The 26,546-nt window shown below is 37.4% G+C and overlaps 4 protein-coding genes across 7 annotated transcripts; 2 read left to right on the top strand and 2 right to left on the bottom strand.

Annotated features, from left to right (window-relative positions):
• Positions 1-19: 19 nt before the first annotated feature.
• On the bottom strand, positions 20-3,562 carry LOC139820889 (uncharacterized). The gene is made up of 5 exons (XM_071791475.1): positions 3,367-3,562; positions 3,029-3,303; positions 2,814-2,966; positions 1,607-2,632; positions 20-397 (listed from the first exon to the last, which is right to left on the bottom strand). Exons 1-5 carry the CDS (start codon positions 3,560-3,562, stop codon positions 20-22), a joined length of 2,028 nt encoding a protein of 675 aa, XP_071647576.1.
• Positions 3,563-6,440: 2,878 nt separating this feature from the next.
• LOC139820770 (uncharacterized) lies at positions 6,441-13,887 on the top strand. Of its 4 annotated transcripts, XM_071791283.1 has the most exons (8): positions 6,457-6,897; positions 7,091-8,220; positions 9,008-9,142; positions 9,215-9,349; positions 9,667-9,798; positions 12,499-12,597; positions 12,682-12,812; positions 13,371-13,882. In XM_071791283.1, the coding sequence occupies exons 2-7, from the start codon at positions 7,754-7,756 to the stop codon at positions 12,797-12,799; spliced, it is 1,086 nt and encodes a 361-aa protein (XP_071647384.1). In that variant the 5' UTR covers positions 6,457-6,897; positions 7,091-7,753; the 3' UTR covers positions 12,800-12,812; positions 13,371-13,882. The 4 variants fall into 4 exon arrangements, 3 of the variants coding, with proteins under 3 accessions (XP_071647384.1, XP_071647385.1, XP_071647383.1); XR_011734108.1 differs by having other exon boundaries at positions 6,441-6,897; positions 9,008-9,138; positions 12,682-13,887; XM_071791284.1 differs by lacking the exon at positions 12,499-12,597 and having other exon boundaries at positions 6,480-6,897; positions 12,682-13,878.
• A 1,896-nt stretch (positions 13,888-15,783) lies between these two features.
• On the top strand, positions 15,784-18,198 carry LOC139819990 (uncharacterized). Its single transcript, XM_071789861.1, has 5 exons — positions 15,784-16,200; positions 16,532-16,692; positions 16,793-17,457; positions 17,522-17,627; positions 17,685-18,198. The coding sequence occupies exons 1-5, from the start codon at positions 15,899-15,901 to the stop codon at positions 17,813-17,815; spliced, it is 1,365 nt and encodes a 454-aa protein (XP_071645962.1). The 5' UTR covers positions 15,784-15,898; the 3' UTR covers positions 17,816-18,198.
• A 129-nt stretch (positions 18,199-18,327) lies between these two features.
• Positions 18,328-26,107, bottom strand: LOC139819989 (uncharacterized). The gene is made up of 3 exons (XM_071789860.1): positions 24,118-26,107; positions 21,361-21,504; positions 18,328-21,274 (listed from the first exon to the last, which is right to left on the bottom strand). Exons 1-3 carry the CDS (start codon positions 24,639-24,641, stop codon positions 20,032-20,034), a joined length of 1,911 nt encoding a protein of 636 aa, XP_071645961.1. The 5' UTR covers positions 24,642-26,107; the 3' UTR covers positions 18,328-20,031.
• Between the last annotated feature and the right edge of the window lie 439 nt (positions 26,108-26,546).

Genomic DNA, 26,546 nt, shown 5'->3' with positions numbered 1-26,546 from the left:
AGCTTGAATACTCGATCTATTAAACAAATGACTGTTCCTTTCTTCTGGCAATGGGGATGCTGGGACAAAAATTTAGATATTTCCCGGAGAAGGTAGATTTGTGGAACCAATCGAATTGCAAACGATTTTCAGTCCGGATCATCGTTATCTCTAAAAAATTCAACCTGCCATCCACACCGACCTCCATGGTAAATTGCAATCTCGGGTGAAAAGAATTGAATACCTCTAAAGTGTGAGTGCATTCAGTAGAAGGTATTGCCATTGCAATATCATCCACATATCTCTCATAGAAAGGTGGAGTGAAACTCAACAACTCAAGTGCCCTTTCCTCAAGATCCTGCATCACTATGTCCGCCCCTATGGGAGACAACGGGGAGCCCATGGGTGATCCGAAAGTCTGTTGGTATATTACGCCATTAAACATAAAAAAGGTTGATTCTAATACCATTCTGACAGCCAGAAGAAACTCCGATTCCGGGATCTTGCAATTGTCGGCAATGTATTTCCATCTCGATGAAATACTGTCGATAACCCTTTCAATAGGAACATTAGTAAAAAGGGAAACCACATCGAGTGATACAAGTGTGTGATCCTCCATGATATGAACGTTGGAAAGTTCTTTAACTAATTCTACACTGTTCGCAATGTGACTCTTTCCTTTTGGGAAGCTACTATACATAATCTTTATTGTTTACTTTGAATCTGTGAGTTGCTTTTGATCTTTTTCTTTTTGTTAACTCTTGCATTTTATGTGAGTGGATGGTACTCCGGATGTCCACAAGTATCGCTACACAATGACAAACGACATTCTGCAGTTCAAATTTTCTGGCACTTCAACCAGGAAATTACACGACGATGCTTTGGAACGTGTCGGAGTGCACATCCGCCCTAATTATCGTTTGACTTGATGTTTGCGGCGTTAAGGTTGTTTCTTACCATACTTATGTAAAATTTTGTTAATCATTGCGCTGAGGAGGACCCCAAAAAAGGGTCGAAACGTTCGTTATTGTATTCGAAATTGAATTAAATTTAGCGGTCAAACATCACGCTGGGCTCTTATTGCCTTTGTCGAGTTTTTTGGTTGATTAATTACAGAGCCGTTATATAGTAATAAAAATAATATATTTTATATTAATTTGATATTGTCAAGTAAAATAATATACCATTAGAAGAATATTTATAACAGTTATACAAATTTATATGGATAGATCCATTTATCCATTATAGAGTGTATATTCATATATGATTATCTTTAACCTTATAAATATACTTTTACGTGATCACACATAATAATATATTAGTATATAAAACCATATATGACTATATAAAGTTTATACTTAAAGAGGTTTAGCCATATAATATTGTTCAAGATTATATTTTCATTTCTTATATGACCATATATAATTATATATTTACTAATATAAACAAATAAGAGGTATTTTTTCCCGAGTATATAATCAATGACGATGACCCTCTCAAAGATCTTGCCAACCTCATTTAAAAGACATATAGGCCTGGCTTTTGGAACCTCGCCGAGAGATGAGACGTCCCCCTTCGATATTAGAACAAGATCCGCCATTTTCCAGTTCGTGGGAAAAATTCCTACCCGCATATAGTGATCGTAGGCCAGAGCGAGTCGGTGGACCATACTCGAAGGGAGCTTATTCAATACGGTCGCTTTAAATCCATCAGGACCAGGCGCCGTCTTCGCATTTTTCTTCGCTCTAATTGCCTCTATGACTTCGTCCGCCATAATAGGGGTTCTTCCCTCCTCGCAATCGCCAAGATCTACCGGGATCAGTTCTCTACCCGGAGGAAAAAGCTTATTCAGCAATCGACTAAGAATGTCCGGTTCCAAGCTGACGCTAAGCGGTGTGGTGGGCTTACGCAGTTTGCCCATCACCAGCTTATACGGCAGACCCCAAGGGTCATCGTCCAACACATGCACCAACTCCTGCCACGCCAGCGACTTGGCTCTTCTTATTTCAAATTTAAGATTTTGACTTGCGGCAATATAGGCCATCCTTTTGGTTTCCAGAATTTCTGGTCGATTTCTACCCTTTCCGCGAGTCCATGCTCTCCTAGCGGATATCGCGGATATTCTCAGCTGCGCGATAGCATCGCTCCACCAATAGGATTTGCCAGCGCGGCGATTCCACAGACGGGGAACAGCCGCGTCGCAAGCATCCGTGATACATTTGTGTATCCAGCGATCATATTCAACCGCAGCAAAGTATTCTGGATTTTTCGGGGTGACCGCACATCTCCACTCTATTGCTTCCTGGTAAAGCTCCGTGTCCATCTTTTTATAATTCCACCGAACAGTCAATGGCGGTGTGAATTGCTGCACGGGAGAACTCAAGATGCAAAAAGAGATGTACAAATGATCCGATAAGGATTCGACGTCTTCCCGCACGGACCAACGAGTGATCCTACTCGATAGGTCCGAGGAAGCCCAGGTCAGATCAATGATAGAGATTCCTCGATGACCGACGAATGTTGAACGATTTCCCACATTTTTGAAACGTAAATCCAATTGTGCGGCAAAATCCTCGAGCAGGTCGCCTCTCGCATCGGTAACTTGTGAACCCCACAGTTGAGCGTGGGCGTTGAAATCGCCACATATTAAAACCTTGCCATTATGAGCCACACTCGAACATAGGTTCGTCAATTCTTCAAGGAATCCAATATAGTCGTATAAGCCAACGTTTGGCGAGATATAACTCGATATAACATAAATATCCCCAAATCGGATCATAACGGCGCTCCGACTTTGAGCCGCCAAGACCACGAGGTGTGATCCTCGTATTTACAAAGATAGCCGCTAATTTGTCATGGCTATAGAACCAATTTTGGAGGGAGCTGGATGCGCGGGCCGGCTCGGAGACTACGCAAACAGCAGCCTCTATCTCCTCCGAATGATGAACAAGGAGGTCCTGAGCCTCCCTGCTTCTGTTTAGATTGATCTGTAAGAACAAGGTCATTTCTGTTGTAATTTGCGTCCTCTTCCAGGTATTTCCCTCTGTACCGCATAGCAGTCGACCGAGCCAAGTCGATGGTTGCTATTCTTACCCGCGTCTTTACATAAAACGCAGCAAGGGCTGGCTTGACACGCACCAATCTGGTGATCTCTGTCACCGCAACGAAAGCATGCTCCCGACCTGTTTTCCGGGAAATTACACGTGGTGCGGACGTGGCCGAAACGCCAGCATTTGAAGCACTGTATCGGTTTTGCCGCCAACAGTTGTACTCGCGAAACCGTCCAGCCGATTTTCAGCTTGTTAGCATCTGCTATCTTAGCTGCTGCAGACAGTGGACATTTTGCCCAAATAGAATTAAGTCCATTATTCATTTTTCTAATCGTACCCAGCTTGACGAGATGTTCATCACAATCCCCCATGATCGATATCTCGTTTGTGATATTGATCAGGGAAATGGAATCATCAAAGTTCCAAATCCGAAGTTCGCCCATTGTGGTAGGGCGAGTTACACGAGCTACGTTCGTATCGAGAACCTCTCTGAGTTTTCCCGCGAGAGTATCCGCCTTGGTCGTTCCGTCCATGCCCGGAATTTCTATTATTACCCCTCCGTTAATTCCTCTTCTAATCTTAGAGGTTTCAATGCCAAGTGTGTCCAGATTTATTTTTTCCCTCGCTTGCTTTAATATGTCCGCATAGGTGGTGTCAGACTTTAAGCTGGTGATAGATACCGCCGCTGTCCTAGGAGGTCTGCGAGGACGAGGGATATCACGAGGTCTCCTTTTCGCAGTATCAGCTTCTTTTGTATCATTCATAAGTGGTCGTCTACTTCACCCGTTATCTCCAGATAGAGGTGCAGTAGGTGTACGCAGACCCACGACCTCTCCATCTGGTGTCCCAGAGATCTCTGAGATCTCGTTTCTGAGAGGGGTTCTCCTTGGTTTCTTATTCTTTCTCAGTGTTGTTCTGTCTGGCGGTTCATCGGAGTGAGCTGCGAGCATTGCGCAGAGCTTCTCCTGACGAGCTACTATTTGCGCTATCTGCTCGTTCATAGCTCTTATTTTTTTAGCAGAACCAGAATCATCAGCGATTTCCTCGACGCGAAGGGACGGGAATTTAAACTGAGTCGTCGATTTGCAATTCTTATGTAGCTGCCTATTTCCAAGAAGGGTTTCTGGAACCGGAGTGTTGTTATCTTCCGCACTCTCCGTTTCCAAATCAGACTTGGAGTCTGTCCTGACAACTCTGTCTATTAGTCTCTGTTGTAGAATTATTCTAGGCTTCGGCTCTCTTTTAGGAAGTGAAGGTTGTCCGAGTTGGAGTTCCGAAGGTTTGCCCTGTTTTCCCTCATTTTTGTCCGAATTTTTTGGATTTACTTCCGGATCAGGGGAATGTTGTCCCCTTCTCTTGAGTTCTTTGCTAAAATTTTCTAGATCTTTCTTTAACTTTCTGTTTTCTTCTTCTCTCAGCGAAAGTTCGCGTTTGTGAATTTCCTCATCCTTCTTGAGGCTTCTCACCTGTGCCGCCAGATTGGTGTTTTAAACCTTGAAAGATGCGGTATCTCCAGATTCAGCCAGCCGATCCACCAGAATCTTAGTAATCCTAGAAACATTTGAAAGACCAGCCTCCAAATGGTTTCTAAGCATATTTTGGATATTAGAACATTTATTAAGTGCGAGTACGGATCTGGAGAGACAGTCACCCACGTACTCAGCCAGTTCATCGGTTTCCCACTCTTTTAGCTCGCTGGTAGCCTTTTGCGTGATCCTAGTGTCTCTGCTCCTAGGTGAGTCCAAAACCAAATACGTTGACTTCTTACGTGCACGACTCTTATGGGGTGGGCTAACGAATTTACTCGTCGCAACAAATTTATATGGTTCCTTAGGGGGGGACGTTTGAGGCGGAGAGGAATCCTGCGACGGGGATTTCTCCGCTTTTCTTTTAATCGTCCCCCTCGTGATCGGAGGTGACTTCCTAGCGGAGTCTTCGGGTTCCTCCTCCAAAATCTCGACGATGATATCATCAGGTGTGTCTCGATCCTCTTCGTGAGTACTGATTTTATCCCTCGAGAAAACGGGTTTGTGGATATCTATCCCCAGGATGCCACCATCCTCCATGTATGCCATCTCTTCACTAGGAGGGATGGACGCAGGACGATCGATACGGTCGCCTTCCAGGTATTCGGCGGCCAAAGCTACTCCTCTATCAAAAATTGCGCCAAGTTTCTCCATCGAATGGCGTGTGTCTTCTATGTTCTTAAGGTTAGCATCGACTAACTCGACTTGTGACGCCGTATTTGTCCTCTCGGTGGCATTCACGTCACCGGTGCCCGAGGGTAACACCGGATCTGTCTTCTCGACGACGATGGTGACGGGACACATTATTAATGTAATTGCATCTTAGCTCTAATCAAATAGAATGTATCTATATGTATTTCAAAATTTTGCTAACTCAATTTTTTTATAAATTAGGCCGACCACGCTCTTACTTGACTGACTGTAATTTAATTGCTGATATATGTGTGCAAACAGTACACAAATAGACGGAAAGCATAAAAGAATTAATCTAACTTCTAGCCTATTCCTAGAAACTGCTTAAAATCAAGACGCTTAGATAATTCGCAGGATTGGACAATCATTTCACAGAATAACTGGTTAATCCTAGAAATGCCGCGTTTAGAGTTTTGACCATAACATACTTAATTCTTTTTTGCCGGAAAATTATTTTAAAAAATCTATTTTAAAAAATTCATGAAACATCTGTCTACGTTGTAGTTGACGATTTTATAGTCATTTTGATAAACATAGTTTATTTCATATCTTCTGACAGGCTTGCTTGTTTTACAGTTACGAGCAGATACAACTTTGGTTCGGACACCGTAAATCCACTTATGCACTTTAAGGTTAAGAATAATATTTATCAAATGTAATTTAAACTCATGTTTTGTTAAAGAAGCATATTTTAATTGAATTTCATAAAACTTAATAACTACAACAAGACGAAGGTTTATATAACAAATTGTTAATTTTTTTTTCATCAGTAAAAATTATCAGTGACAGCAAATTGAAGATTGCTGGACAATGGAAATCATCGAAATTCTGTGGCATAGTCGCCATAATTCTTACTCTTTATTATTAGGTACCTCACATCAACTTTTGACTTTTAGAAGTCACGTAATGTTCCTGATCCACGGCCGATACCGAATTATACGATTACCACGGTAATTTTAAAGATCTTACACAGTAAAAAAGCGTGTGCACATTGCAGTCCATATATTAAAATTTTTATGTGTTACCAAGATTTGATTATTATTTCAATGTAAAATTAACGTACAACAGCTATGTTGTTATTTTCTTAACATTTTTATGTGTTACATTTATGTCAACGTGATAACTTAACACTTTATACATATATGCCATTTAGAAATTAAATATTATTTTGAGTTCTTTTAACATAATTACTTTAAAAAATCAACACGTCTTAAAGTTATTTTAACACATATGTCTGGATCTCGTGTAATATTGTACGGCCCTGTGCCATCGTTTCCCCCTCTATATTCTTTTCGACTCGAATCGGAGCGAATTTGACTGAGACTCGGAGTAGTCGTTGTACCATGGCCACACGCGCCACATTCCTCGTGACATTGTAGTAAAGTATAGAGTGGTATATTTATAAAGAGAAAGTGTTGACTATATATACTTCTACCTCGACTTCTACTTACGTCATTATTCAAAAAATAAGTGGTCCAGAATGTAAAATTTTTCCACTATCAGGACGACCGGCGTGCATACACAATATTTGGAATAGAATTGCTAGAAAGACACCAATTCTTATTGTAAATGATCTGGATTTAATAAAGGATGTCCTTATCAAAGATTTCTTCATTTTCGGTAATAGAGGCTCTCCCATTTCCGAAAAGGTGAGAATACTTAAAGTTATTATATAAGTGCATTCGAAGAATACATAAAAATTAGACGTACACTGTGTGTGCATCTCTTTAACAATTTATTAAAACTCATGACATTTTGCCTCCCAAAGCCTTAAGCAAGTCAGTAAGTTATAGTAGAATTTTAATTTTGAGTTAAATTTACTTTATTTCTATCTTTGCACAGGCCGAGTCGCTGTCGCAAAATCTTTTCGCTTTGAAACTGAAGAGATAACGACCGCTCTGAGAATAAAATAAATGTGTCACCTGTTTTTACATCTGGTAAATTAAAGATGTATATCAGAATGTGCTGACCACCTTGTCCAATACATGAAAAAAGTAGCGAGCGGAAATGAACCTGTAGAATGTCGTGAATTGACGACTAAATATTACTACTGACGTTATCGGTAGCTGTGCGTCGAGATGAACGCTCTGTCTCGAACGGAGATAATAAATTTCGCAAGACGGGAAGAAAAGTATTCGCTCCGACTTGGACAAATCTATTAATAACCAGATTAAGGATAAAACAAATGTTTCCGTGGCTTTACGAATTGTCCGCGTAAAGCGGACAAACAGTTGCGCAAATTATCGCAAACAGTTGAGTCATCAAATTCTTCATATTTGTAAAAATAACACACTTGAATCGTCGTGTTGTAAGATTTATTATATTTTTAAACGCTTTGAAAAAGTCTTTGGAAGGTATTTATTGAGTTTTGTTTTGTGTGGAAAGAGGAATCATATTTCTCTTTTCGATCTTCTACGAGTAATTTTGTAAACTCTTCTTCAAATAATTACATCAAGTGATCACATTTAGTGTCAAGCGTTTTGCGATACCTACAGAACGGTTAAAATGAGGGGACAAAGATGGTTGGCAAAATATTATACATCAGAAGAAAATTCTGATTCAGTAAAGTGTAATGTAAGTGTAAGTTGTGAAGAAGTTTTTTCTTATCCCGATCGAGAGAAAAAGTTAAAAGATCACTTATGCGATATACATAACATAACCAAACTAGACACACATCCAAAACGTGGCTTTATACTACAGAATTACGTATTATCAAAATACGAAGGAACATGCAATCATTGCAACAGAAAAATAAAATTTAAACGGGATAAGCCAAACATGTTAATACGGCATTTAAAATGTACTCACCCTGATAAATGGCACTCTATTAATACGAGAGATGTTAAAAAAAGAGTTGACGTATGGAACAAGTTTGACGTAAATGGCAGGGATGCGAAATGCAAAACGTGTCAGAAGGTTATAAAACATAACAATATGACTTGTCATTTACGGAGTCACTTGCGAGCTTGTGAGTAAGTATTCATCTAAAAACGTATAAATTATGATGAATATAAAGTAGGTACAGTAATAAAATAATAAATAAATGGAAATATAAATAGGCCGGTCTTCCATCATGGCACAAATATCATATTTGTAAAAAGTTTTCTCTAATCGTGGTCCAAAAAGCAAGAATTAAAATATTACTTATGGACATACATAACATCCCAGCAAACGAAAAAAGATTGAAAAGAATTAAAACGGGATTGCCAGGAATTCAATTAAGGACTTTCCGAATTCCATTTTGTCCAAAAAAGGGATTGAAATAGTTTCAATATCATGGAATTTCTTATTTTGGAAAGAATTTGTCTTTTTTGAATCCTATCCAATTCCGACACAAAAACGTAACGAAATGAATACCACTGAATGCCAAGTTAGGGATTGGAAAGTTTCGTCATGAATTCCATTGAATACCATTGATTCCGTTAACGAAATGAATACCATTGAATGCCAAACTAGGAATTAAAAATTTCCGTATTGAATTCAATGGAATTCAATGGAAACTATTTCAATCCCTTTTTTGGACAAAATGGAATTCCTGGCAATCCCGTTTTAATTCTTTTCAATCTTTTTTCGTTTGCTGGGATAACAGAATTAGACAAATATTCAAAAACTTGACAACATACTAGAAAATTACAAAGTATCATAAATCAAGACAAACAGCGACATGCAATTAGTACAAAACATTAATAATTTTTAAGTGTACGTTTTAATAAGTCATTTAAGAATTGATCACTCCGATAAATGTAATTTTATTCATAGAAATGTGATAAGAAGGTCGAACATATGGAATAAGTTTGACGTAAATGGCAGGGATGCGAAATGCAAAACATGTCAGAAGGTTATAAAACATTACAATAATGCTTATAATTTAAAGAAACACTTGGGATATTGTGAGTAAGTTTTAATAAACGTTTTAATAAAACATTTGAGAATTGATCACTCTGATAAATGTAATTTTATTCATAGAAATGTGATAAGAAAGTCGAACATATGGAACAAGTTTGACGTAAATGGCAGGGATGCAAAATGCAAAACGTGTCAGAAAATTATAAAACATAACAATAAAACTTATTATTTCGAGAAACACTTGCGAGCTTGTAAGTAAGTATTCAGCCAAAAACGTATAAAATATTGAAACGTATGAACATAAAGCAGGTACAATAATGAAATAATAAATAAATAGAAATATAAATATTCCGGTTTTTATCACGGCACATACATATGTATATAATATTTATATGCAATTATGACTAAAACAACAATGTGTGTGGTTTTGGGTTATTGTATAATTCCTCGAGAAAGAGTACAAAATCAATTTTCTACATATTTTGACAAATATATAAAAAGCGCATGCAAATAAATATTTACTCTATTGCTTTTTCTACTTGATTAAACAAAGTTGTCATATTTAAATACAGACCTGCACCGACTTCTTCAAGCTCAATGAGAGACAACGATTTTCACTTGAATGAGCTACAAAACGAAAGTACAATACGAACAAGCACACCGCTACTTGGACGACAGGGAGAAGAAATAAAGGAAAGTGACGGGTAATTATATACGCTATGCTTAAATTATTAACCGTAATAAAATTAAATATATATTACAAATTAAATATAAACTAAAATACTATAATTTATCAACGTAAATTGCATTTATGCAAACAATATTGGCGTCTGATGTGCCGCTACGGAACATTTATTTGTGCGGTCAATCTTTTTTTTGTGATTTACCAATCTCTATCAAATCCATAGATATCCAAGAAACTATATACAATTCTTTATATTATAATTTTACTTATATTTATATCATTATTATATTGTATATACACATATGTACCTACATATATAGGGGAGACCGGGCCACTAAGCCATCACAAAAATTCAAACATTGAAGAGTACTTTTAAATATAAGATTTTTTTCTAATTTTTTTAAATAATTAAAGCACTATGTATATTTTAAAATTTATTTAGTGTATTTGGCAAATATTGATTAGTTTTTGAGAAAAAATTAAAACACATTTTTTGAGAAAGGACCCAAGGTGCCCCGTACCCGAGACACCATATATGGGTCTGTCACTGGAGCACAATATGAGTCACACACAAAAACTAGGTTTATTTATTTAAGAAATAATGAAAAGTTACAAAAGTTGAAAGAAAATTATATTTTATACGTTTTCTTAAGACACTGTTCAGGATAGGGTAGAACAAACAAAGATATCAGAACCCACTACTGAAATATCATTTTTTTGAAGAAAAACTAACTTCTGATATGTTTTCGTCAATCAAAAATAACATATATCATTAATCTATCATCAACCTTGGTGGCGTGTGTGATCCATGGTGCCGCAGCATTGGGTGTCCCATGATGCCCCGAATCGAATGCACTTAATATAGAAAACGGTGAAACGTAATAAAAAGAATAAATGATACATATGATTATCTGTAGAGTAGTAAAAAATAACAAAAGATGCTAGAAAGTTACACCTAATTTTTTTAGTAAGTGTATATTAATTACTACAAAAACAATATTAAAACATTTCTAAATAGTTAAAAGTTATTTACGCATCACGAAAATCATTTATGTCACGTGCGTTTCGAGACTACGGACTTAATTTGATGACTACCACCTAGATACGAAGTATGAACAACGAAATAACTGTCACATGATACTAGTTGAATCAACCTAAACATTCTGGATTACCCTAAACAGTCAATGACCCATGGTACCCGCTGGCTCATGGTGCCCCCGTCTTCCCTATATGTATATATATATATATATATATATATATGTATGTATATATAATATCATTTAATATCTGGTCATATTTTTATTTTTAAAATAAAAATTTATATATATGTAACACAGTTCGTGGATAGGGAGAATGGATTAAACCATTAAACTAAATAGAAAAATTTTATATCATTTTGCGAGTTTTATAATACAATAATTAATTTAAAAATAAACTTAATAGAGTTATTAAAAGCGCTCTTCTACATTGGCCTGGCATTGGCCTTACCCCGTACGTAATATTTGCGACATCGGTAAGGCTGAAACTTGATTCTTCCTCCCAACGCATTTACATTCGCCATTGAATTGCGGCGATGTATGCGCATGTAGATCTTTATTTAATTTCTCATTAATTATTGTGAAAGGAACAAAACTGTTAGAGAACTTCTTTATTTAGTTTATTCCGCTCTATATATCCACGCGCGATAAGCCCCAAACATAAGTTTCAGGTTTGATCGCCCACAAAATATTAGACATTAACGATAATGAAAAAACTACACTGGATTCGTGTTCAGCATGCATTACTCTTTATAATCACGTACCTCGGAGAGCAAATATTATTGCAGATATTACAATATTTCCACGCGCAGAAAATTTCACTTTCACCTTCCGAAAACACGTTTGCCCTCGTAAAAATCATAACACGGCAGATAACCTGCCGAAACTCCGTTGGTCATGGGTACCATAAGCAGCGTTTACAATGTTAATAGCGAGTTCGCACAATATACAGGTTCCGAGATATTTGATTTTGCGGATTTACCCCGTTAGCGGTCTAGCCCCGGTCTCCTCTACATACTTTGTAAATTTATTATATTATTAGCGTTTTCTAAAGTAAATATTTATTTTCGTATTTTATGATAAAATAAGGAAAAAACATTAAGTGATTTGCATTGTACAATGTACAGTATATCTCATCTTTCAACAATAATAAGTTATAGAAACTTATTTTTACGTGTACAATGTGCAAATATAAATAGAAACTTATATATTATAAATGTAAATATTATACTGGAAATACTAAATTTAAGTATTGATAATACTCATTGAAAAAATTTAAATTCTAAAAATAAATGTTTTGGCCTAATAATTGAATAATATGCTTAACTTTTAAGGTGCATACGTGAGTTTACAGTGTCCGAGCCAAAATGATATCTTCTCGTAACTGTAAAACTTGCAAGTTTGTCAGAAGATATTAAATAAACAATGTTTATCAAAATGACTATAGAATCGTTAACTACAATGTAGACAGATGTTTTATGAAGTTTTTTAGATTTTTTGAAATACTTTAAGGGAACATACTTTAGGGAAAAATAGCGTTGAACGTAACAGACCCACGTACGCACTTAAAAAGTACCGAAAAAACGTATGTACTTTAAATGTTAATGACACGTAACACTTGATATATTAACCATTGTAATTCATTTTCTACTTTTGTAATAACTCTTTGTATAATTTGCAAGTCCCATTCAAGCTCAGAATCTGACAGAGACTTTAATAAAATCAGAGACAGAAGCAAAAATATCAGATTTGAGGAAAAAGAGAACAGGCGTTATTGACGAGTAATACACGAGTCTATATTATTTTAAATATTAATTTCTCTATTACATTTTTTATTTATTTAATTACTTCTTGTGTAACTGCAGGTCCTATTTAAGCTCAGAATCTGATGAAGATTCTATAAGACTTCAACTGAGTGAATCTTCAATTGATGAAATCGAAGATGGATATGGATACATTTATAGATTTGAGAAGAGAAAGTAGGCGTTGTTGACGGGTATGCATTATTATACCATTTTAAGTAATTATTTCTCTATTAGATTTTCTACTCTTCTGATCACTTTTTATAAATATTAATGCGATTAAAGGAGTAATGCAGAAATGCACCAAGTACTTTGAGATCACTTGTCACACACACGTACGCACACATACACACATATTTTATTTTTTAATAGTTTGTATGGTTAATTAAAATGTATTGGGCGTTAATAAACTATTATAGGAATTATACGGATTTTAGGTTTTGCTACGGCTAATATCTACTTATCACTTGAATCTTATTAATTATTAATATTTTTACTTTTGTTTATAATTAAATTTATGCGGATAGTAGGTAACACAATTTATTTTGCAATACCTTTCATGTCGCAACAATAAATACTAGAGATATAATTTAAACATATACAAAAATAGGGATAACTTACACCTATAAAAAAATTACTTTTTATAAATCTTATTAACCGTTTAAATCTTCAAAGTGTGATAATTTTAGTTTTAGATTAAATAAAAATTGAATCATTTTTCTACATGTTTATTGTTCTCTACATAAATGCAGGTTTTCAAAAATTTCAAAATGGACAGAATAGGTAGAATAATTAGCAACATTACGGATTATGATATTTTCAAAGCGATACACAGACAAGCATCACGATTTTTGAAGGTTTTTACTAAAAGAAGATTTGTTACTAAATTGACGTATAGACAAATGTCGAAATTAACGCGACAATGTAAAGTATAAAGTAATGATACATGATATATTGTGCAAAGTATTTTTATAATATATATTATTATTAATTAATACCTTCATTAAGTTAATTACTCTAATACTATCAGATATCCACATCGGCTGCATTAATCGGAAAACATGGATTATGCCGATATTAATGATACATAACAAACAAGCAACATTTATTACTGAAACTGTTAATTGTATTTTATACCGAAAATTTTGACTTTTAAATATACATTGATTTTTTATAATCCTTTCTTATTATTAAATCCTTAAATTTATATTATAGAAATACTATTAATATTATTGATATTTTATAATATTTAGTATATGGATTAGTATATAGAAATACAAGCAAACATAAAAAAAGAAATTTTATACAATTTAAATTTAAGCAATGCTATTTTATAAAGAACGCTAAATAAATTATAAGATTATATTTAACATATATAATATAAATATATAATATATAAAATAAGTTAATATTTATCAATACATGTAAGATATAATATTCGATTGTAATTGGTTGAGAATCAATCGATGTGATAACTTCGTCGTGAAAGAGCGTTTACACGGCATTATTGGGCGCGTTCAGCAGACCAAGCCGCTGAGAAGCAGTCGAACGTGATTGGCTCTTACTTTTAGAACCAACCAATCAACGCAGTGTGTTGATAAGACGAACTCAACAGTTGTGTCTGGTGAACACGGCCATTAAAGCCCCTTGCACAATAGGCGATAGCCATAGCGAAAGGTATATAGCTTTGTCGGCAACCTTTTGTCGCTGTCGCTGTCGCCTATTGTGCAAGGGGCTGTAACATCAGTAATTATAAGATCCGATGTTTATAACTTCGGCATAAATCGAGTCGTGTAAAGGCCATTGCACTTAACAAAGTTTTAGTTGTAATCGTAAGGCCGTAAAAAAATAGACCAATGATCGCAGTCGATTATTCTTCTCGCGCTTGAAGAATAATCGAGTGTGATTGGTCTATTTTCTTATGGCCTTAAGCCTTGATCGGTCCGAGTTTCGGTTTAAGCCAATCAACTTGCAGCTCTTATAGAAAAGCAGCAGTTTCATTGGCTTAAACCGAAACTCGGACCGATTTCTAGTATCGTGTACACAAGGCTTAACGATTAAAACTAAAACTTTGTTAGTGCTGGTCTACAACCTAATTGCTTTAAGGTGATCCTAAAGCCGTCTGTATTACCGACCGAATTCTATATCTGTCCTTGTATAGACAATCACTCCATTCGCGTTGCTTGCACTTTTTGCACTCAGCATCTTCGCTTTCTCTCTCCCCAACGGCCGAATATATATTTATCTCATTTCAAGTGCAAAAATGTTTGGGGATTTAAGCAACGCGAACAAACCTAATGATGATAGACAAGGATAGACATGGTTATAGGTTATATTGCATTCATTACAATTAATCTTTTTTTGTAAGCTTTTATTCTTAGTTCCAATTGCACGATATTGTTCTTACATGTTGTCCCTAAGTCATGCCGGTCTAATTTTGTGGATATTTATTGTGAAATTTTTGTACAAAGCAAATATTGTCGTCACGTATAACAAAAAATATTAATTTTTTTTCGTTTTCGATATAAATTCGACCACCATGGCCTAGATTTTGATGCGTACTTTAATTCTAGACAAGAATTTTGCATTTCTATAAAGCCAATTAAAAGATTAGTGCTAAGAAAAAAACCGGTATTACAGACGGCTTTAGGATCACCTTAAGCTCTAAGCCGTAAGAAATTGACCAATCACAGTCGAGTATTCTCCTCACATTGCACTGTGATTGGTCAGTTTCTTACGGCTTAGAGCTTAAATACCCTTTAAAGTAAGCACATGTTTTCATCAACCTTATCTTAAATTTTTGGCTGCGTTCGCTTTGAGTGCTTTTGTGCTGAAAGCATCACTCCATCTTTTTTCAACATGTAATGAGCAATAAAGATAGATTGATGCGAAAGCGCCCAAAGCGAACGTAGCCTTTATGAATTTGAGTTAAGGCCATTGCACGTAACAAAGTTTTAGTTGTAATCGTAAGGCCGTAAGAAAATAGACCAATCGCAGTCGATTATTCTTCTCGCGCTTGAAGAATAATCGAGTGTGATTGGTCTATTTTCTTACGGCCTTACGATTAAAACTAAAACTTTGTTACGTGAAATGGCCTTTATTCGACGTATTGTTTTAAATGGGACACCCTGTATACACTGCATGCGTCCGCCTCTATAAATGCCATTGCACATGCGCGAAAACAAGCGACATTTCTAGCAACGCTGCGAGCGCCGGCCGTGGAGCGGGTTGACCCGGTTGACGATCACGTTGTTGTGTTGTGATGTTGTGATTGCTGTTCATGCCGGTACACGTGTCGCTTATGCGTGTCGATCAACGTTCCGTAATGACAACTGTGGAGGAAGTCACGATGAAGCGTCCACATTTTCGACTGAAGGTGGACCTGTCCAAGTTCTTCGACGATGCGCGTCGATTTTGCTGGGTATTCGTCGACGGAACGAAGATCCAGCAGGTTATTCATATGAAGCAGCATATCAGCAAACTGTTCAACATCGCGGAACCGTTTCACCTGTTGCTGAACGATACCGAATATCTACCTCCGATCGAGGATGTGCGTATACTCAAGGAGAATGAGACAATCCTGTTAGTACAGTTTTATTTTATCGATATATTTTTTACAATTTGTAACTTTTATTATTAATACTTCGATTATGACAATTTCTGGTTTTGATTAATTAACTATGTCATAGAATCGCGTCAGCAGTTCAACTCATCTTATATTCCGTCACTCACAATTCTTTAACTTTCAACCTCTTATGCCAAGGCATCTGGGATGAAGGATCAAACTCGAGATCTGCGAAGTTGACTGCTTTCACATAGAGCCTCGCGTTATCCCAAATTAATTACATATGATTAGTTATAGAACATAATTAAGTTAATTATATGCTCTGATTAACAATCTGATTAATTCCAGAGTAGTTCCTGGATCGGGGATAAGTGACAAAGCTCCTAATGTAGAAACAAGCAATGGTTCTATAGGTGAAATGCAGGTCCAGACGACAAATATTAAAACAGGAATAACTGTACAGGATATGTCTAATGACACCTCTAATAATACTCAACCAAGTCCCATAAGTAGGTTTATTTCATTTATGCTGTATTGCATATAAATACATGAAGCAAAATAATGTTTATTCTATAATGTGAGATTACTGATACATTGCTTGTATTTTAGGTAATATCACGAGAGATATGACATTCTACAGTGTAATTAGTGACACAGCGGTCGATCATAGTGGAGCAGATGATACAGATTCTAAAACTACAGATAACAATTTAACAGCGGATTGTAGCATGTTAGATTCTATTGTTGCAAAGAGGAAACGAGTACGAAAACGAAAGCCAAAAAATCGATCTCAGCTCGTTGTGACACCTCCTGGTACAACTGAGGAAAACTTACCAAGAGAACCAAAATCAAAAAAACCAAAGATAATAGATTCCTATACGATTCCGTCAGGAAAACATATACGGTTTGATAATATGGAAAATGATGAACATAACATAGCGAAACAAATAGTACAAGAAGTATCTAAAAATGAATCCTTAAGCAAAGCATCGTCTTCTAGAGATCTTTCTACACTTTTAGCATTAGGACAAACCTCGACGCCCATGACATTCGTAAACAAAAAAATAAAAAACGGAGCTAAAACGGAAAGTATGTTAAACGACGAGATAAAAAGTAAAAATTTAAATAAAGTTATGGAGGATAGCATAGAAAAAAATTTATGTAGCAAGGAATCTAAAAAAGAAGTACCATGTTATAAAAGCTTGTATACTACATTAGAGAGGATCCCAGTCATGACGAGAAAACCACAGATTAATGACATTATTGCATTCAAAGTATGTATCGCACACTGTACATTAAAACTAACTGTATCTTTTCCTAAACGACATTAAATTTCAGACTTTAAAGATTGGCGCGGATTACACGCCTCAGATGTCCAATTTTATTATTGCCGAAGTAGTAGGCTCTTGCGCACAGTCTGGAAATTATACTCTTCAGATACTCTGTAGGTATATTTTCAACTATATTGCAACTATATTCAATAACTCCGTATTATTTACAGGTGGTAGACATGAAGTCCAAGTGCCACTGGGAAAGTTCTCCGTCTCAGATGATGAGTCCAAAAGTCATTCTGATGAACATACATTTGTACTTAATTATTCGCAGATGATAGAACTGCGTTTAATTTCGTAATTTCTTTCGTTTTATACGTACTTGTTCCCGTATTTTAATTTTATTCTGTTTAAGACGCAACTGTGTATTTTATGTTTAACTTGTTAATTAATTTACATAATTTTTTATTTGAATTGTATTCGCGTTCAGTTTTATATCACTACAATTCGTTGTTTTTTAAAAAAGTTTAATAGTTTTGACACTTAGACTTGATACGCGATCTAATTTCACATTAATATTGAATTTATGATACAAACCATGTTTAGTTGAGCCATACGCTAGTTTTAGAAATAAAAAGTAATGAAATTAATATTACCGTGTGTGTGCGCGCATTTAATCATTAATACTCCCATATCGACATTTTTTTTTGCAAACATCTTTTATTAACTTTTCACGTGCATAAATTCTTTAACTTTATAAAATTTACAAATATCTAATATCATCATGTGCACTTATATTAATTACACTACAAGCAGCTATGATTATATTACGCAAACAATTTACTGCGAAGGGAGGGAAAAACAACACATAAATATTTTTTTTTTTATTTATTCACATCGTTAAACATGTTCTGCTAACAGAGAAAGGCACCTCAGACAACACGTGTGTTTAAAAGACGTTTTAAAAACTTTTTGAAAAGATGGCTAAATATTATTTTTGACATTTTTTGGAGCGTGTACAACTATTTACACATTACCGATTATAATATTTATTGATTAGAATATATGACATATGGCCAATGTGGATATAATATAGCTTATAAAAATTTTAATGTTATTTAAAATCTGACACTCCAATACTTTGTATTAGTCGATGTTATAACGACACAAAGGCAAAGCTTTTCGGAAAGGCGTTAATAAAAAGAAGAATATGAAAGAAAAACTGGAATTACTTGATAAGTAATTAGTATATCAATAATTTAATACTTACATTCTTTGCTAATGACAAAAACTGGCCTGCATCTATTATAATACATACCTTTATATATGTTATAACAAATATAATATATTTATATACATATATATGTATTATATATGCATATACATAAATATATATGAGCATATATAGGTCCGCATTCATAGTTGGATTTTATTTCAAGACTGTCTTAAGATGCTAATACTCTGTGTGTGATTGGTTCATAAGATCTTAAATATAAGATCCGACTATGAATACCGTAGTACATATATATGTACATATATACATACATATATATGTGTGAAATAGGAGATAAATCGTTAACAAAATTATATATGTAAATATTAAATTATTTATATATAAAGCAATGAGTTTTTCTTTTGCATCTTTTTCTTGTTAACGCACTTTTGTATTATTAATGTTTGCTTTGCAATGTATCTAAAAATGAAAATAAGACATCTTAAAGATATTTTAAAACAACGTTCTAATCGTCATCGGAATATGAAACGTTTTAAAGATGTTATAAGATTCTTTTTTAACAATTTTATAAGACGTCTCGGGAATTTTAGGGATGTCTTTTAGACGGTCTATAAGATGTCTTAATGTTCTCTGGGCACTTTACTCCATATTACTTCATTTATCAATTGACTCGCCACACATACATATACATACATATAAATTTCTATATACATATGATACATATGTTTTGTTTACATTGAGTACTGAGATATGATTGTTAAGCGTCTTACTTTATAAAAACTATAACTCTTGAAATTCAATTCTAATAGATAAATTACGGGGCAGAAGCCAATTATTTCACATTTCTGTACGTACTTTTCAGATATATTTACAGCCTTATAATAAGTTCTCAGTTTAACTTCCATTATTGTTTCAGCTATCCGATTTTAGTAGCCAATTCGAAAGCGGAAACATCGTCTCCAAGTAATCGATCAAATTGTTTAAATTGTCGAGTTGCACCGGTAAGCTTCGATTACCTTTGATTAATGGTTACCTTCGATTAGTGCAACCATTTTTAAATAGCTATGGATTGAGCAAATTCTTGTCCAATCATGGATTGCTCCTATCTCGTCATCTTTTTCACATTATAAGGTATTAAAATATATTTGGTTTCGCAATGCGATTGAAACTTTTCATTCATGATAAATTATAATTATTCTTTGTCGTTCAGTTAATTATCATATCGATTGACTGCATTTAAGATTCGTAGCGTTTCGTTTGATTTGGATCTTGTTAAAAATGATGAGATAAAATTTGTATTGACACGACTACTACGTTTATATGTTGACAGCCAATTTTGTTCGTTATTTGTTAATCGTCAAGTCCAACGGCAGGTCTTGCTCCATCTCGGTGACGGTCTCGTTCTTTACTCTGAGGTCTTGGCCGCATGTGTTACTCGTATCCACGATGTTGCTCCACATGTTCTCTAGCCCGTGCAAATCCACCGAGCTCAATAGATGTCGGAAGAGCGGGTTCTGCGCCTTGATAAGGAGATCCGACAGGATCTTGGTCTTCTGCAGGATGCTATCGTTGCTATGCACGCAACACTTGTGCCGGCAGCAGCAGTCACCGCTGGTATCCTTCAATTCCTCTTTGAGCGGCATCTGCTCCACCTCCATCTTCAGATCCTCCGCCCGCTTGATCACCGAATGTCTTACTGGATCGCAACTAACCGTGCTCTCCTTTTTGCAGGGCGTACTGTTGACGATCGACTCGATGTTCCTGTAGTCCACTGTGGCGGTCTTGGTGTACTCCATCGACTCCTCGGTCTTGATGGGCGTCGACTGCATCCCGATGCGCGGCATTGTGTCGGACACTCGACCCGGACTCGTATGAGGCGGCGACGCTACGGAGCAGTCCTTGATAATGGTGGTACCGGAGGCGTACATGGGATTCACCTGAATCCTGTCTGGTATTATGTAATTGTCATCGTACATCCTCGGATAGATCTTCACGTCCTGCTCGTACGTAGGTTTCGGCGGGGTGACCTGCTCCTGTTCCTTCCGCTGTTCCTGAAGATTATACAAGTTGTTCCACTCGACGAAGTTTCTCTGCTCTTCGAAGCTGTTGCTGGTCTTCGGGCTGCAGCCCGACACGCTGCTCTCGATACTAGAGTCCTTCTTGTCCGACTCGGAATGCGCGCTACTGCTCTGCTTGTCGGGCGAATTAACGTCAAATCTCATTTTCTCCTGAACGTTGCTATCGTCGAAGCTCTTCTCCTGGACCTTGTCGTTGTTGTTCACGTAGTGGCGGTAGGTTTTAACGTGCTTCCTCAAGGACGACGGATCGGTATACCTCTTCGGGCAGCCCGGCACCTTGCAGTAATATGGCTTATCTACAGCGTGAGTTCTAGTATGCTTGAATCTGTCCGAAGAATTCGAGTAAGCCTTATTGCAACCCTCGACGGGACAGACGTAGGGACGCTCGCCGGTGTGAGAGCGCGCGTGGATCTTCAGGTTTTCAGCTCTGCTGAAGCTCTTGTCGCACTGGAAGCAATGGTGCGGCTTCTCGTTCGTGTGTGTTCGTACATGGACCAGCATCTTGTACCTGCATGAAAGAGACACGAGAGTGTTTGTTAAGAAAAGTGATTTCTGTGTTACGCGCGCATAATATTACATCCGGAGGAGTTTTACCTCGCGTTAAACCCACGCTCGCCTCTCGCACATCCCTCCCATCCGCAATAAAACAGACCCCGTGGACCGGGCGCCGCGTGCAATCTCCCAACGTGTCCTGCAAGTTGCTCTAGGGACGTGAACCATCGGCCACAGTCTTGCCATCTGTAAAAGGAGGACAATACAAATTTAATTCTTTCAACATATGTACCGTTAAGAAACACGTAACAAACTTTATTGTTCGATTTGTTTTATTTTTTGTTTTAGCTTTGCGAAATTGCGAGTTCAATAGAGACTGATATGTAAATATAGCCGCCTGACGCTGCTCTGAAGTATCGAAATATAATTTGCATCACATGAACGCTCGCTGGCTCGTTCAATTGATACCAATTGCGGCCATTTTGCAATTGCCGCCGTTTGACACCAGTTTATCGCAAGAGAGAGACTGGAGTCTTCGGTACTATTCCAGTCAACGACAACAAATTCTTCCAATTTAAGAAGCACGGATATGCTCACAGGAGGTCGTGGATCAAGGTAATCTTGAACGATTTGATTGGCCAAACACCCGCGACGACTCTTATCTTCATTTATTTGATAAATAGTAGGAATTGTACAAACTATAAAATATATCTTCGCGGGATATGTATCTAATATTATAGCCATTACAAATTAACACCCAGCGTTACATAATATGACCTCAAAATAATGTGCTATATACACAGAAAAAAAAAGAATCAAATCATAACTTATAATATACTTAACAATCACTAATCTTGAAATAAAATTATATTGTGTTGAACGAAGAAAACTTGCTTGAATAAAGTCATTTATATAGTTTTAAACATATAGTTCAATCAAGAAAAAGAAGTTGAAATTTTTATAAGAGGAATATAGGTTGTTGCAATTATAAGTTTTGATTTGACACTTCTTTTTTTCTGTGTACATATAAGTCTCTGATCAACCACATTTTCCATTAATTAAGATTGTAGATCGATCGCGTTTAATAAAAGAAGCTATATTTAGAGATATATGGTTGATGAAACGGACAAGTGTTTTGATAGCAAAGAATGTGATATTCACTGTGATCACAGTGAGCGCTCGGGCTTTCACGTGTCCGTCGCATGTAAGAAATAATTTCTTTGTGATAATCGCGTTCTCCGAAACTGCGCGCGATAATAAGAAGACCCTCTTTACTACTTTTATTCGCGTCACGATATATAGAAGCCAATGATGCTTTGGAATTCGCTGTATCGTGCATATACGTGTAATATAAATTATAATTGTAACGAAAATCTGTTTTAAACATGTAGCACGCAGCGGTCAGTGTGATTCATCGTTTTACGAAATCAACCAGTTGCCTTCTTCCCCCTCGTTATCCGAAGGCAATCGTTATCGTTTCGCCTTGTATCGAGTCTAAATTTTATCAAGAGCGCGTAGACTTTGAATATAAACCGAGCCGGTCGCAAACCTGTTTACCATTAGAGATACAGATCCCTCTCGTCCCGCGAGGGGAAGCTGTCCCTGGAGAAAGCGCGCCGGATAGATTTGAATTCCCGCAAAAAACGCGCGCGAGGAAGAAAACGAGTCCGCGAGTCGAGCTCTTAATCTCGGACGTTCCGAGACTAGGTAGATGTTGGGTAGATGCACTTGTCGAGATGAATTACAGAATTTTCTCCGGGTATCCGAGGAAGTCAGTATAGATCTCCGGCGGTATCAGCCGAGAGATACGGAAAACTGGTTGTAACTGGTATGTATATAACTGGCACGTGTAAGCGCGCATGGACATATCCGCACATCTATATCGAGGGAGATAAATTAGCGTCGTTTAGGAGGAATACAAAATGTCTACGACAAAGCGCAAACGGAAGTGAGACGACGACGTTTGATTGTCTCGAGTGCATTAGTTGTGGTAATTTCTTGATGAACAATATATAGAGAGGGACGAGATGCGTAAAGCGCGCATTGCCTTATTGCCGTATCATTTTCTAATAGATGTATCAGATAAAGTTGTACGTACGTCGTTAGAAAAGTGTACGTTGAAAAATATTAATTAGTACGTAGGTGAGAGAGAGAGATAAGATAAGCAGGTGGAAGAAAAATGCGAGCGGGGATTAAGATAAAATAATTGGTTCGGATAAATTTGTATGAAAAGGAAAGATAAATAGAAAAGCTCATAGGATTACATCGCTTATCTTGCGATAAGAGAAGTCGACGTCAATCAGGATTCACGTATACCGACCGATACAAGAAATCTGTGTTGCATTTAGATATCTCGTGATTTCGTATATCTCGCGAAACCGGAGAGTGGGATGCTATCTTTATACGTTCTAAACTGTAAACAAGTGCTAACGCTGAGTTTGATGCGATTCGAATAAGCTAATCTAGCTGAAAGCAGAAGTATCGACTTTTCCCGCGGTGACGCTTAACGAAGATATTAAATTTCTTTAAAATAATACGGTGAGTGACTTTATCTTTCTCACTCCTATCTTAATTGGTCTTCTAACAATACAATAATGATACCGACAATGAGTGCAGTGTACTCGCCGAGAAGTAATGCCCGAGCCAATCGGTCGATCCAGCGATCTATGACTTCTCGAAAGATATTTAAAGAATATATAATTCATATAACTTTTAGCTATATGTATACTTAATCTATATCATTTAAATACTATATTATATATTTAATAAGTCTTCGATAATTTTTATATTACGTCTCGTTGCACAAGGATCGTCCAAGTAACAAATGTTTAACGTTTTCTTTCATGTTTTTTTCTTTACCTGCATTTTAGTTGAGCGTTGTCGCCGGTCCTGATGGTACCCAGTTCCAAGCTCGAGCTGGACGCGTCCGAGTCGCTGTGCGCCGGACTCGGGGGCCCGCCGTTGCCCGGGGACACCCCCAGCCCGGTCAGACTGGCGGCCGGCGAGGCCCCCAGTTCCTCCTCGGCCGGCATCCTCCGCGGCCAAACCGGAAGGTCCAGCGGTGGTTGGTGCTGGAGGCTCCCGTAGTAGCTCGAGACCGGGCTGGTGGAGTAGCCGGGTACCGGGCTGTAAAAACCCGGGACAGCTCCTAGCAGGGTGCCCGGGTAACGAGCGGCGCCGTAGGGACCAACGTGAGTTGGCATTCTGCCCGGGACATAAACGATCATTTTTTTCATTACTTTCGCTTCCGTACTCGAACCGATTCGCCGCCGATTTGCCAAAGACGTGCAGATCGTCTCGCTCGATCGTCGAGCTTTAATTAGTGACTCCGTTTTTTTTAATTCGCGTTTTAATGCTGGTCTAATTATTATGCGCGGTACCATGCGCGTTCGTATATACGTGCGAATGTATATACGTGAGTGTATACACGTGTGATTCTCGTGAAAAGTCGCGTCCGGTCGTCTCTCTCGAAGGAATTTCCGAGTGATTTCGCTTTCCGCTCTCTCACTCAACTCCGATCCTGCCGCTCGATCTTCAACTCTAATGATCTCTCACAAGCTGACATACAAACGCATTATCCTCGAGCAATGTCGTTATTCTAAATAAATCCGTCCCTCAGAGGGAGTCTCCTCAGAAATTTTTCGACTCGCTAATGATTGATATTCAATTTATTTTCTTGCTTGAAAAAATTTCCTCAACAACAAAATCATTAGCTGCCAACGGCTGCCCCTTTCAGGGTTTGAACAAATTTTAGTTCCTGATCGTCAATTTCAATTCTCTCGCGCGCGCGCTCAAGACTTTTTTTTCGTCAATAAAATAATTCGTCGTTATCAATTGGACTTTCTCCGCCGTATCGCTTGCTTAGCAAGCTTATTCCAAAATTTGTAATACTTTATTTCTGGTTAGAAATCTCCTCGACGACGAAATCATCAATTATCATTACCAATTCCGTTTCGTTTCGCAACAATCTTTTTTTTCTCCCAAGTTCTCCGTGTGCCCCTTGCCCTCGAAAAATTCGCCTTACTAGCGATTTTCGATGACGCCGGTTTTCCGTCACGTCGTCGCCGTACTTGCTCAAGCTCGCGTCGCCGTGCAAGCCGATTCGGCCATTGGACTCTGACACAAGACTTTCCAGGTCTTGCCGGGGGGCTATCCTCGTCTCTCTGCCTTCCTGAGCACCGTAGGTACCGACAAGTCGCCCGTAGTACAATACACACACACCACCTTGCGCGCACCCTCTACGACGTAGTCCGAGTCCGTATCGTCAGATATATTTGAACCGGTTGGACTTGAGTATACGGTAGCTCAGAAATTGCTTGCTGTACTTGATCGAGAACATAACTAGGCTGGACGATCGCGGCGAACCAATCATAAGACACTGCCGTCGCACTTTCGGAGACAGTCTTCGCGCTTGTTATTTTGACCGAGTTCTTTTAACAAATGGCTGAAAGTCCGATATGACTTTTATTCAGAGTACAGCAAACGACTTAATCGATGTTAGTCGCAGGAACGGCTCGATCGATGCTAAGAGAATCCCATCTTCCCTGAGTCGCCGCGTATTGCTTGCCGCGTTTACTGACGGTGGAAGCGATGCGTCGAAGAGGAAGAGGAAGAAGACGTAAAAATCGCTGTCAAAGCTGAATCTTCGCCGAGATTGAGCTGTAGTGGCGCGTCGTCTTGGTTGGCTCCTTTATAGCACGCTGGAAGATTATCGCTATTTACCGTACTCTTTTTTTTTAATTATCTTTGCTCGAGTGCTCGAGATGAAAGCTCGACGTAACCAGAATGTCGTGCAAACGCTAGCCCAGCGAAACGAAACGTGAGGGAATATTAAACTGATGGCAGTGACGAATGTACCAGGCTTATATATGGTCGCGCTATCGCTTCGTCGCCCCTCCATGGAGTATCACCAGCACAGTGAAGAAGACTGATAACAGTTTGTCGCGGCTTAATTCGTAAGAGTTCGCCTCGGCAGACGAGCTGGTATTAAATCGATTCGGCGTGGGACTAATTGAACAGCAATTCGTTATGAAATATATAGCCGGGAGTGTAGATGATATTACATTGCGAAGAAGAAGAACTTGTACGATAAAAATTACATTTTAGCATTATAAAAAAAACTAATAGTCTGTAATTAATAACTTTCTCAAACTAATTGTTGGAAATAATTTGGGTGTTCTACATATATTTCTAGGAAAATAGGATTAATGTGATAAAAGCAAGTAAATTATATGTATATTGTTGGCGAGTCATACTCCAGTTTGAAAATGGAATTACATTTTATACGA

Source organism: Temnothorax longispinosus, chromosome 10 (assembly GCF_030848805.1).
Source record: "Temnothorax longispinosus isolate EJ_2023e chromosome 10, Tlon_JGU_v1, whole genome shotgun sequence".
NCBI classification, from domain to species: Eukaryota; Metazoa; Arthropoda; class Insecta; order Hymenoptera; family Formicidae; genus Temnothorax; species Temnothorax longispinosus.
The sequence above is the reverse complement of the archived record's forward strand: the minus strand, read 5'-3'. Positions and strand labels throughout refer to the sequence as shown.